Source organism: Boleophthalmus pectinirostris, unplaced genomic scaffold (genome assembly GCF_026225935.1).
Source record: "Boleophthalmus pectinirostris isolate CB_2022bp ecotype Guang Dong unplaced genomic scaffold, ASM2622593v1 HiC_scaffold_10, whole genome shotgun sequence".
Lineage (NCBI taxonomy): Eukaryota > Metazoa > Chordata > Actinopteri > Gobiiformes > Gobiidae > Boleophthalmus > Boleophthalmus pectinirostris.
In genome coordinates, this window is record NW_026570971.1 from 13,746,188 (window position 1) to 13,758,229 (window position 12,042).

At 39.7% G+C, this 12,042-nt stretch overlaps 2 protein-coding genes across 4 annotated transcripts in view; one reads left to right on the forward strand and one right to left on the reverse strand.

Moving 5' to 3' along the window:
* Positions 1 to 31: 31 nt before the first annotated feature.
* The window catches only part of fancm (FA complementation group M), a 33,730-nt gene continuing 21,719 nt past the window's right edge, over positions 32 to 12,042 (forward strand). For 2 of the 3 annotated variants that reach the window (XM_055161055.1, XM_055161057.1), the window contains exons 1-4: positions 32 to 833; positions 910 to 1,082; positions 1,523 to 1,600; positions 1,889 to 2,047. In XM_055161055.1, the coding sequence (XP_055017030.1) occupies positions 119 to 833; positions 910 to 1,082; positions 1,523 to 1,600; positions 1,889 to 2,047 (1,125 nt within the window). In that variant the 5' untranslated portion in view covers positions 32 to 118. Of the gene's footprint in view, positions 834 to 909; positions 1,083 to 1,522; positions 1,601 to 1,888; positions 2,048 to 8,876; positions 9,156 to 12,042 lie in introns of those variants that run through there. The other variant, XM_055161056.1, reaches the window with a different exon arrangement.
* On the reverse strand, positions 2,510 to 8,975 carry soul3 (heme-binding protein soul3). Its single transcript, XM_020919427.2, has 5 exons — positions 8,389 to 8,975; positions 6,343 to 6,437; positions 5,436 to 5,577; positions 5,180 to 5,363; positions 2,510 to 4,160 (listed from the first exon to the last, which is right to left on the reverse strand). Exons 1-5 carry the CDS (start codon positions 8,621 to 8,623, stop codon positions 3,989 to 3,991), a joined length of 828 nt encoding a protein of 275 aa, XP_020775086.1. The 5' UTR covers positions 8,624 to 8,975; the 3' UTR covers positions 2,510 to 3,988.

Here is a 12,042-nt window from a genome sequence, read left to right on the forward strand (position 1 = left end):
TTACTTTTATTTAGAAAAGACGCCAGCGGAAATGCCTTTCATGTGTGTTTTGTTTGAAATGGAGCCATTTATCACATGGACGTTTTTCGTAATAAGTTTTCAATAATACTTTCTGAAGATGAGTAATGTTGCAAACCAGAGGACTCTGTTTCAAGCTTGGGGCACTGTCGTGTCTAAAAACAAAGTGGTTCCGCCTAAAAAGGATGGTAAAAAAGCCGCAGCCCGGCGCAAGACGACTCCAAGCAGCAGCAACATCTCCCAGGCCACCGCTCCAAGACCTGCTCCAAGATGTTCACTTTTTGGTGAAATAGGGCACGGATCCTCCTACAGCACAGAAGGACCAGTGAGTGCGGGCGAATCTCCTGCTGCTTTTGGCTTTGAGGAAGATGACGACGATGATCTGATAGTGGTAGCTGTGCACGAAGCAGAAAAGACGTTGCAATTTAATAATCCGCACTTTAGAACAGATGACAATCCCATAGGACCAGAGTCTAGTGCACTGCCTCTCACTTCCCCTTGTGGAGAGAGTTATCCTGACTTCCCCGGCTTTGACAGCTCATCAGCCAAAGTATGGATTTACCCTACAAACTACCCCATCAGGGAGTACCAGCTGAAGATGTCAGAGGCTGCCCTCTTTCAGAACACACTGGTTTGCCTCCCAACCGGGTTAGGAAAGACCTTTATTGCTTCTGTAGTCATGTACAACTTCTACCGTTGGTATCCATCAGGAAAGATTGTTTTCATGGCTCCCACCAAACCTCTGGTGGCACAACAGATTGAAGCATGTTATAAAGTCATGGGAATACCACAGGCCCACATGGCAGAGCTGACAGGTAATGCATCTCAGAAGGACTTAACCATATGACTTACTTTTTCTTTTCTGTTAATAACAGTATAATAACTCCACAGGCAGCACAGCAGCAAAGCAGAGGCAGGAGGTGTGGAGAGCCAAACGAGTGTTCTTCCTCACTCCTCAGGTCATGGTGAACGACCTGTCCAGAGACACATGTCCAGCTCAGCACGTCAAGTGTGTTGTAATAGACGAGGCCCACAAAGCTCTGGGAAACCATGCCTACTGTCAGGTACACTGCTTCTGATTCACCAAGTTTACCTTTTGAACAAGATTGTTAATGAGATTGGTGGGCAACACAAAATCACTTTCATTCCATATTATGCCCCTGTTTTTGTTTTAATTCAATGTTCATGCTATATAGAGCTGTTATAAAAACAGAAAAAAGAAGAAGATAAGGCCTGATGATGATGATAATTATTATTATTATTATAATTATTTAATCATTCCGTAATAATGGTCATGTTACCGCGAGCTACAAACTTCACTAAACCTGTGTACGGTGTATTTTCATGTAGATATACCGGTACTAGTAATTCACTCTTGTTTTAGAGCAACCTTTAGGTGGCAGTGTTGTGCCACTTTTGAGATATCTACTGCTGCCTCACCTTTATAAATAAGAAATACAAAAGTATTTTTTTCAGCTCTCTTCTCACTTGATATGTTTCTCAGGTAATTCGGCAGCTTGGCAGTCAGACTAAACATTTCCGGATTTTGGCTCTGAGTGCCACTCCAGGCGGAGACACAAAGGTCAGTGTACCAGTCAATCATTTACTGATTACTGTTTTTGTTTGTAGAATGAAATGACACACTTCGTTTTCCTCTGATTTTTAGCATTTTAGAACATATAGAATACGTGGCTCTTAAAAAGAAAATTACAATATTTGTTGCATATTCATTGGTTTTAGTCACATTACTTTTTCCTGTTTTGCACATCAATTTGAGGGCACAACAGTTCCTGCTTTGCTATGAAAAATCATAGCTTTGGAGAACTCTGACTTTAAAAATAATTTATTATTTTGTTCTTTTTCTTGCCAGTCTGTGCAGTCTGTCATCTCCAACTTGCTCATATCTCATATTGAGCTTCGCTCAGAGGAGAGCCCTGACATCCAGGCCCATTCTCATCAGCGAAGTGTGGAGAAAATGGTGGTCCCACTAGGAGAGACCCTCTCTGCTTATCAAACACGATACTTACAGGTATGTTACAGTCTTGACTATAGTAGTACACATGTCGATGATGTCTTAATCTAGTTAAAGACATGGAGTAATATTACCGAGACCACAAATATTTCTATTTAGAATTAGAAAATTATAATCAGATGTAAAATTCACATTTGAATTTTTCAGGGTCTGTTGTTAAGGGGTTTATATATAGCCTCCTCTTTACATATGAATATGAAGGTATGTACACATGAGATTTTTCATATTATAACACTTCAGTGACACAGTTCCCAAATGGTTTTATCAGTTATAGTTTCTTTGGAACATGTCCAGGGTAGTGTTGTGTGTTTTGGCTCGACCTGATTTGACTTGTTTCGCTGAAGTTTCGCCTATTTGTTTACCTTTCGTGTGTGGTGGTGTATTCAGTTTTGGGACATGTTAGAACTGATGTAGTCCTAATACAGCTGTCTTACTGTAAAACCAGCCAACATTGCAGTATGACAGGATAGAAGAAAAGCACAATTTATTGAAACCAGATAACCACAGTAGCCGCTGCTGTTGCACTTGCATATTCACAGTACAGCACACTTTTGCAAAACACTCAAATAAGCAGAGAAGAAAATCATAATTGGTTTGTTTCATCCTGTTAAAGGGAACTAAAATATTCAAATCCTTCATGGCTTATTGTTTATATTAAACTCTGTACAAGTCACTCAATGCTGACAAACTCTTTGGATGCGAATCGCTCACTATAAAACCACTACTTTTAACTGTTGAAAGGACACAGACACCAGCACTACACAATTCCTCCTTTGTACTTTCTGACAGAAAATAGTTACTTTCAACAATAGTCTTCAATATAATATACCTTTTTTAAAAACAGACATTTTAAGAGGCTTGCTCCCTGATCCTCACAGTGTTGATTTGGCTACTTCATGTCCAGTTAATACAGCTTGCATATTTTGTGGTGCCAAAGCAAATAACCCATGACTTTCTGTAGAAAAGAATATAATTCAGTGAATATAGCTGGTGTAACACTGCAGTGTTGCATTGGTTCATTTGCAAAAGAAAAAAAAATGAACATACAACTCACACCTTAGATTCTGATACAAAATAAAAAATCTAATAGCTATAAACTGTATAGTCTATTTAAACATAAACATCATTTATCACAGTAGATATTCTCTGTGCACTTGTCTTTTCTAGTTTCATCAGCAGCAGTGGCATTTGCAGTACAGTAGTGAGGGCAAACAGACTTACAATTGTGGAACAGACATGAGGAGAGAGGTACAAAGGTAATATGTCTATGACATATGGAATGCATTGAACTCGTCTGAGAGAAAACATGATGAGTAAGACATGATTGTCATCCAGCAGTAGTATGGTAATAGTAACAGGTTTGGTTTGTAAGAGATCTGTATTTACCCTGTACATTCAACTCTACACATGATGTGTGGCTTTCCTAGTGTCCTGAACTTTAAGCTTATTCATGGTGCAACCAGAGTTATTTCAGGTAGCAGTGAGATTTGAGGTTATACTACTCAAGTGCATTGTTTTGTCTGACATCTATTGCACTAACTACACATCCTATAGCAGTGTTTAGCATAACATGAATATCCTGGTACTTGAAACAAAACGTCCAGAACAGGCAGACCTGGCCTCACAAAGTGCTTATGTTGTGGCACATTACAAAGTCTCAGGGCATGTGTGCGTCCGATAAACAGTAATGCACTCAGGCACCCCACAGATCCTCAGATGCCCTGTACTTCTTCTCAGGCCAACCAGGGCATGGCAGTGACTTGGAGTGAAGGATCAGTTCAAAAGTGGACAAGAACTCACTGAGGTTAGAACAACGGTTCTCTTCCAATATGCCCCATGTAATGCCCAGGTTGTTGTCAGTCATTTTGGTGGTCTCCCAAAGAAAAGTGCCGACAGAGGCAGTCTAATTCTTCTGACAGGTCAGATAAAGGATGGTCCTCAGCGTCGCTCCAAAAACCAGATCTCGTTCTGCCGGTGGCTGTGGGCTGGGTTTGTGTAGCCAGCTACGATGAATGAATCATTAACACACATGTTGGGAGAGTCGAGCAGCTCTGCCAGGGTGTTAATCTGATTCATGATGGTCACTTCATTAGTTGGACCAGTAAAAGGCCTGGAAATATGTGCAAGAAAGGCATTGAAATAGTTGTTAAATGAATAAGTTGCATTTTTCTGAATTTACATTTACTGTAATTTTCGGACTATAAGCCTCTACTTTTTTCACACACTTTGAACCTTGCGGCTTAAACAATGATGTGGCTAATTTATAGACATATTATTTGTTTATCAACACAGTGGATGCGCACGCAGCCTGAGTGCAAAAAGTGCTGCTGCCTGTGTGGTTAACATGAAGACACAACACTAGCTAGCAATGTTGTCAGCGCACTAAAACAGTTTATCACCGTGTGATAAAATTAGTTATGGTGCTAAATTAACATTAGTGAGTGGGATACGTCTTAATATGTGTTAAATGCAGGTGTGTGCATAAATGACGAGAATAATGTCTCAAACTTCAGTAGCCGGACATCTGCTCATACCTGATTGATACAACTAGCCTAGCCCTCAAGAGAGCCTGAAATCTGCTGAAATCCTACAAGAGTCTGACATGATACCAGACAGGACAGCGGCTCTTTCTGCAGGACACGTGCACAGTGGAGTGTGAAGTTACGTAGTCTGATAATCCCTCTATAGATAGAAGGCCTCCAGGGGGGTGCAAGAGTGAGACAGACAGGTGGAAGAGATGATGCGTCGAGGAAGATGCTAGTTTGATTGTGTTGACCAGTTAATTTGCGTTTCATGCACACACCCTTCTCAGGCTACAGGCTGGCCATTTTACTGTCGTTTTACTGCCGTGTTACAGGCACTGTTCGGAAAAAGCATGTACCGGTACTTAATTAAAAATATAAAAACATTTTTTGTGTACCATCTTTCTATGTAAATATCTCAAGTTACAACTTGGACACCTGTGGCTTATAGACAAGTGCAGTCTATATATGTACAAAGGTTTTTTTCTCTTCAAATTTTGTTGATGTGGCTTATATTCAGGTGTACTCAGTAGTCTGTAAATTAGGGTAATTGAAACAAGAAAGTTTGTAATGATGACATGTAACTGGCATGTTATTATCTACTGACCGTGTATATACAATAGTAGCAGGCCAGATCTCGATGGAGATGTCACTGTCATAGGGTTGAGGAGGCTGGGCCTGGTGCACTGCAGGAAGGTAGTAGGCCACAGTAACTTCATGAGAGAAGACTGAGCGGCTCTCATCTGTGCGAACCACTGTCACAATAGGCAGGGACATGCCCAGATAGTTACCTGTAAAAAAAACAACAACCTTCCATAAGATACTACTTCTCCAAGATAAGATCATGCATATGATTGGCTTACCCAATGAGTTCTGCTCGCAGATGTATCTCATGATCCTCATAAATCCATAGCAGATGCTCTGTTCATAAGTGTCCTCTCGCATTGTAATACAAGCCCAGTGGCCCTTTTCATAATGCCGCTTCTCATACAACACCTCCCCACACTTAAAAAAAAAAGAAAGAAAGTAAACGGACTGTTCCATTGTTGGATTTTGAGCTTATTAAACAGTCTTCTGTCACTGTGTGTCTATTACTATTTATGACTATTTTATTTTAAGTGTTATTGGTGCATTATTGACACATTCTTAGAACGGTTTCAACATCCAATGTGGATTATGGGTAGGCTTGGCTGTATGAAGTGTGGAAATCTTGTACCAGATATGGAAAAAACAGCACTTTCCAGGTCAGCTGTAGGGCTTCTCGAAATCTATGCTCTTTTTAGGTTATGCTGGCCAACCATATGTTTTCTATTTAAAACTACTCACTGTTCTAAGAATAGGGTGTCATAGTGTTCTTAGTTTAACTACAGTCCCAATCAGGATGTAATGAACCAATTAAATCAAGGTAAACCAATTAACCCTTGTTCTATATATGGGCCCATGAGGATGAAAGTGATTTTTGTGTTGTGAAATCATCTCTCTTTGATCCACATACCCACAAGTCCTAGAGATGTCCATTTAAATATAACATGCTTACACCTTTTTTATTTATGTGAAGAAGTTTCACCAGACTTTATGACCTGATGGACTTTTATTTCTCCTCTTTTGCTCTGTGCTGACTGAAAAAATGAAATTCCTTACACATTATAAAAATATTTTGAAATTGGCTTGAGATACACCATCAAGTGCTTTCATAGCTTTCCATTATCACTGAAGATAAGCACAATGCAGAACGTGTCCAGTTGTGAAAGAGCAGATGGGAGTGCGTACCTTCTCTTTGCGGGTGAGGAGAGTAAATGGCACATGCTCCCTGCTGCTGCGACCGTCGTTGTTGGAAGTCAGCTGCTGAATGGGCTCGGCCATATCTGTCCACAAACAAACAACACAAAACAATGTTCACGTTGCCACTGAACTTTAATTCCAAGAAACACATACAGTTTAAGACCGCCTTTATGTCCTGAGTGATTTCATGCACATGCTATCTGCTCACATTAATCTGCTGGCAGTGAGGGGCTGAGTTGTGGTGCCAGATGGGTCTGTTCAGTGCCAGGATGTCCCACAGAGTAATAGTTATTAGAAGTGACTGAGCTATCCAAGGCCCTGTGTAGAACTGCATGCACTTACGTAGATGGCAATAGTATTTAAATGAATGTCACATAGGAAAAAATGAAAACGACAAAATGCCTTATATTGTTCATTGGTAAACCTCAGGGATTCACGTAGTGTTTTATGGTTTGTGTATGCGTGTTTGTCTCTGCATTCAAAACAAGGAAATCATAACCACTGCGCTGTAATAGCAATAGGAATAATCTGTCTGACACAAAAGCATATCTTCAAAATGTGTCAAATATGTGCAATCAGTACATTTGCAGTGCTGGCTTGGTGTATTACAAAAACAATATGAGGTTAGGTTCACCTTCTAAACCTTACAAAGGCAAAAAGCTCCAGCAAGTCTTTAATTTCACTCTAGTTTTTGATTAGTTAGTTGATAAATACAAATATTTTTTATGAAATTCGTAGATAAACTGTAAACACCACAACAGTGTAATTTGGAAACATGCTTCTGGCCCATACTTCTCTTAGCTAGACATTACCCATCCGGTGGAAAAAAAATGTTTTCAAACACAATTTCCTCAAGTCAGACTGTCCTGTAAACATCCTGTAAACATAAAAAGGCACCTCCAGCTCTGTTGCAAAGATTGGTAACCCCCCCTGGAAACTAAATAAAACCAGTTTGCCATTGTGGTTTAAAATGTGGTTGAAAAGTCTAAGCATTCTCGTGTGGAGCAATGTCTGGTAAATTTAATGCAATTTAAATGTTGCACTCAGTTTACGTGAAAAAGACTGAGAAAGCTTGACAGCTCATACCAACTAAAATATGAAGGGACTGGACTATGTGGCCTTTATAACTTATGGGGTAATTTTCCTCTAAGGGCTGGCCATGTCATGACAAATCAGAGACACACGTTCATATTTTTTAAAAAGGAAGGAGCCTCGTGTGACCCATTCACATTCCACACTGCAAATAGATCACACATGTGCACAATACAACTAATCCAAGTCACTACCAACTGAAACTACAACTAGAAATTTTACATTGGATACACAGATAATAAACTATTAAGTTAGAATATTAACTTACTACAAATGAGCAGTAGTCAGATAGTGATTGTAAATGGAGCCAGTGCTCACAGTGGACTCATTACGAACAGACTTTGTTTTGGTCAGATTGTCTCAGATTGTTGTCTTGAGACCTGTGTTGTGCAACATTAGACTCAGAGGAGGCAACACATGCTGGGTACTGTGACTTTAATTAATTTACACACAAAACACATATCTTGGAGGCCATTACTTTCTGGTTTTATATGATAGTAATATATATGATGCATTATATTTTGTATATATTCATATTATTAATATGAATAATATAAATGTTATTGATATATAAAAATATCACTTAATTAAGTCGTTCTGGCTCAAAATGCAACTTTCTGTATATAGTTATAATCATTAACTAGACAGAAAGTCAGGGATTCAATGACCAAAACGCGCTGGGCTACTCTGGGCAGTAGTTTTATGTCTCTGTCTGTGCAGATGAAGCGTGATCCCCGAAGCTGAACTGTGGAGGGTCTGCGGCCTAACGCGAGCGCCTGGCTCAAACTGGTTTTCTGTGTTCAAACTAGGTCACAGTGCATGGCGACATGCCTGCAGGGACTTTAGTAGGAATAAATACTTTCGCACAACTTTTTAGGATATTTAGGTACAGAAACACTTTGATCTTTCACATTGAAAGTGTGCAATCTGGGCAGTGGGTACCTTCAGGAACGTCCACTTGGTGTCCTCGGGCCACGTCTTGCCAGTAGTGCAGCAGACGGTCCTGGTCCTCTTCTTCCTCCATGGTTTCGCCTTCTTCCAGACTCCCGTTGCCGGAGTCTGACAGCTGATCCTCGGTGAATGACTCTAGGTCTTCCAGCGTGATCATTCCGTGCCGGTCGGGCCCAATACTGTCCCCTCCGCCGCCACCGTTCATCTGACAGCCTCCCCGGTCCATGTTTACTTCGTAAAGCTTCTACAATCTTTACCTCAAGTGTTTTAACGCACACGACGGTACAACGAGCTGGCGACAGTGGGCGAATGGTAGTTCCTACTGTACCTAGCTAAGCTGTTTTCCTCCCGACCTCGATCGCTGCGATGTTTTCCACATTAGGAAAATCTATCTTTTCTGAAGAAAAAAACTTGGTTATCTTGGCTTCTCCGTGGGATTTGTTCTTTTTACGCATATCCGTGCATTGAGCACAGTGTAATGAAGTCCTCGCGTTTGATCTATTCAAGTAAAACCGAAGGATGTGCGTGTGTCTGTTGAGCTGTGCGGCGTGACGTTTCGCCTGCTTTACCAGGAGGCGCACGCGGTGTTTATAGCAGGCGAGGGCGGACCACGTGACGCTGCGGGGCCCTCTCCTTCTGTGAGCGGATAAATATGGGCCCCCCTCCCTCGACCCTGCGCTATGCGCTTCACCATCTACTGACGACCCATGCAGCCTGCTGACCAACAATGTACTGACCAGAGACACAAACGCCAATAGGTATAAGTGCTTATAGGCCGATGGTACAGGCTTGGTTTTGGCGAAAGTCCTCTCTTCCCATCTACGCGACCATTTGTTTACAACTTTTTATCGTAATGTTCAAACATTTTAATTTGTTGCTCATAGGTTTCCTAATAACATAGTATTTTTGTGTGATAACAGTTCTATAATGGAGCAAGTTATTAATTCTTGCATAGTACAGGAGCATATTCAAATAAAATGTATAGTGGATTTATCTCTTTTCACTTAGACCTATTAAACTGCTTTTTGAGTAAGCTATCATTTGTCACAAAATAATGTTTATTTTAGTATCAGCAAAGTCTTGCATAAAATGCTAAATATATTTTGTATAATTTTTTGTAATCGCAGCACTTTCTCAAAGTACTTTTATTGTGGGTTATATTGAATAATTTATGTGTGCACTTAAGTGCAGTTTACAGTAAACTGAAGATTCAGCCCACAAGTTTAAACAGAACAGTATAATGTATAAAAACCCTCAAGTAATGATTGAATTCGCAATGTTTTTTTGTTTTGTTTTTGTAAATACTTCTGCCTCTGGATTGCAGGAAGATAAACTCGATGTTTTGTCTAAATTTCCTGTCAGCTCTCCTTCTGCCACAGACACCATGTTGCAGACTTTAGCCGGCACGTACCATCGTGAACGCATTATATAATCCTCCATAATACAGAGTGTGCGGGTGGGCATGGCGTGTTTTAAGCCCACATACAATGATGCTTAGCTGGGAGATGAATTTAATAGGCCCCTGTTGGTATTTTTTCTAGCACCCATCCACCTAAGAGGTCCCATGCCTCATCTCCATAATCTTTAGATTCTAAAATAAAAACATTTACTTAAAACACGTCAACAGCTCTGAGGCATGTTGTTGGTTATGGTGCATCCTGGTAGATGTTCTTTAGTTTAGCACTCTTTGCACTTTTTATTAATAGCTCCCATCACAGTGTTTTGTTCACTGAGTCACTTGCTCTCAGCCAGTTGACCAATCATAGCTGGAGTTTGACTGCACATGCTCTGTGCGGCTGCACTTTCCACTGCTGTTGTGGTCCCTTTATATGAATCACAATATATCATGAGTTATGACCATTTGCCTTCAGAAGTGATCATAGATGCCTTCTTTTAGAGTCCTTTTAAATAGTATTGAATAATAGTAATAGTTAAGTTAAGACTCTGTTATCAAGGCAGCTTTTCATATTTTTGTTGTTTTTTCTGAAATGCATGGCATGGTACAATTGTGTAAGTGTTCTCACCTCAAAAACTTTTAATTAAAATGTGGCCCTTGTCACCTGGAAAAATATGTGGTACATTTTGTGTGTGATGTGAAAGGTGTGAAAGCGCCTTGAGCGCATACCTGCACGTCTGACATGCACGCCAAAACAATGATCATCAGAGTGCATCCTGTACAGTTTATTCTGAGAAGATGTCTAGCATTGTGATTAATGGTATTAGTTTAGTAATCTTATTATAGGCACAACAGAATGTCTTTAATTTGGTGATAGTAACTAGTGTCTGCAAGACAACCACTCCATGCTCAAATAATACACCTTCCTATTAACTGATAATGATTTACAAAAAGATTTATTTTCTTTGTAAAAACACATGAATATGTTTTACTATGATTTGTATAAATATATAAAGATTGCCAATACCCAAGATGCATCGGTCTAAAATGATTGGATCCCAATTCGATTCAAATGAGATGAACTACAGAGTCATAGTTAAGTGTGCATTCTGTTATTTAGCAAATACATGTGTCTGAGTTAAGTTGTGCGTCCAGATACATGCCATGTCTGCGAACCAACATTTTCAAGAGCAGAGCAAGGCAGTGCTGGATTAACAGACACTGACCTGGTCAAGCCCATTAAGAGCCACTGGTTTGAGCAGAGAATTTGTAATCCCATAAAGGGCGGGGCCAATGGTGGGAAATCTGGGAACACTAGATTGGCTGTGCACACACTCATTCATGTGCTGCTAACAAGCAGAGCTCACAGAGCACACACAGCACGATTAACACGGGCACAAGACTCTTACAGTGATGGTCTCACCTGAGAAATGTGCAAATGTGCTATGTGCTAATACATACTGTACATCCATTTATCATTCGTTTTAAATAATGGTATGGATCTCCATCCAGAGCCTTACTGGACTGCATGCACAGTGAGGCTGCAATGATTAATCCAAATAATCGTTATTAGTTATTGTTAAATCATCTGAAACAGTCATGATCTGTAATAGACTTTAACAACTCTTTATAATAAAAACAGGTTTTATTATAAAGATTTTTGGAAGAATGAACACAATTTATACATTCTCTATCAGTATGCCTTCATCATGTTTTTTTTTTTACCTGGTTAAGTTTCATTAAAAATTATTGTATTATGCAATATTTTGACAGATTTACATTTCCAAACCCATAATGCAGAATGTTATTTTCTGATATGTTCAGAAGTGTTTTCTATGTGATATCACCTGGTTATGTGTGATGTGCCCATGACCGCCTTGTTCTGGCTCTAAAGGCCATTAAAGGCTATGGTCATGTTTCAAAAGGGCAGGGAATTAACAGATGTTATTCAACTCATTCTTTTGCCAGTGCAGAATACTGATATTTTATAAGGTTTTTCTTCACATAGGACACAGGACTTCACACTTGTATTCACTAAGCCCATTATCCAACATATTAAAAGTTCAATTATGGTTACATATATATTTTTCTCTGTTATAACTTTCCAATTTGAAACAATATTTTTTGTTTATTTTACTCTCTTATTGAACTCTTGGCTGTCATATTAATAGGTCATATTTGGTGTCCTAGTTCTCTTGTCATAATATATAAAACAGTGCAACTCGTCATTGTTCTTCCTCATCTGTAGG

Coding starts and splice junctions, on each gene's coding strand:
- soul3 (XM_020919427.2), bottom strand. CDS start 8,623: ATGGACCGGGGAGGCTGTCAGATGAACGGTGGCGGCGGAGGGGACAGT. Junction 6,438..8,388: donor CCAAGTGGACGTTCCTGAAG/GTACCCACTGCC, acceptor GTTTGTGGACAG/ATATGGCCGAGCCCATTCAG. Junction 5,364..5,435: donor CTGCGAGCAGAACTCATTGG/GTAAGCCAATCA, acceptor TTTTTTTTACAG/GTAACTATCTGGGCATGTCC.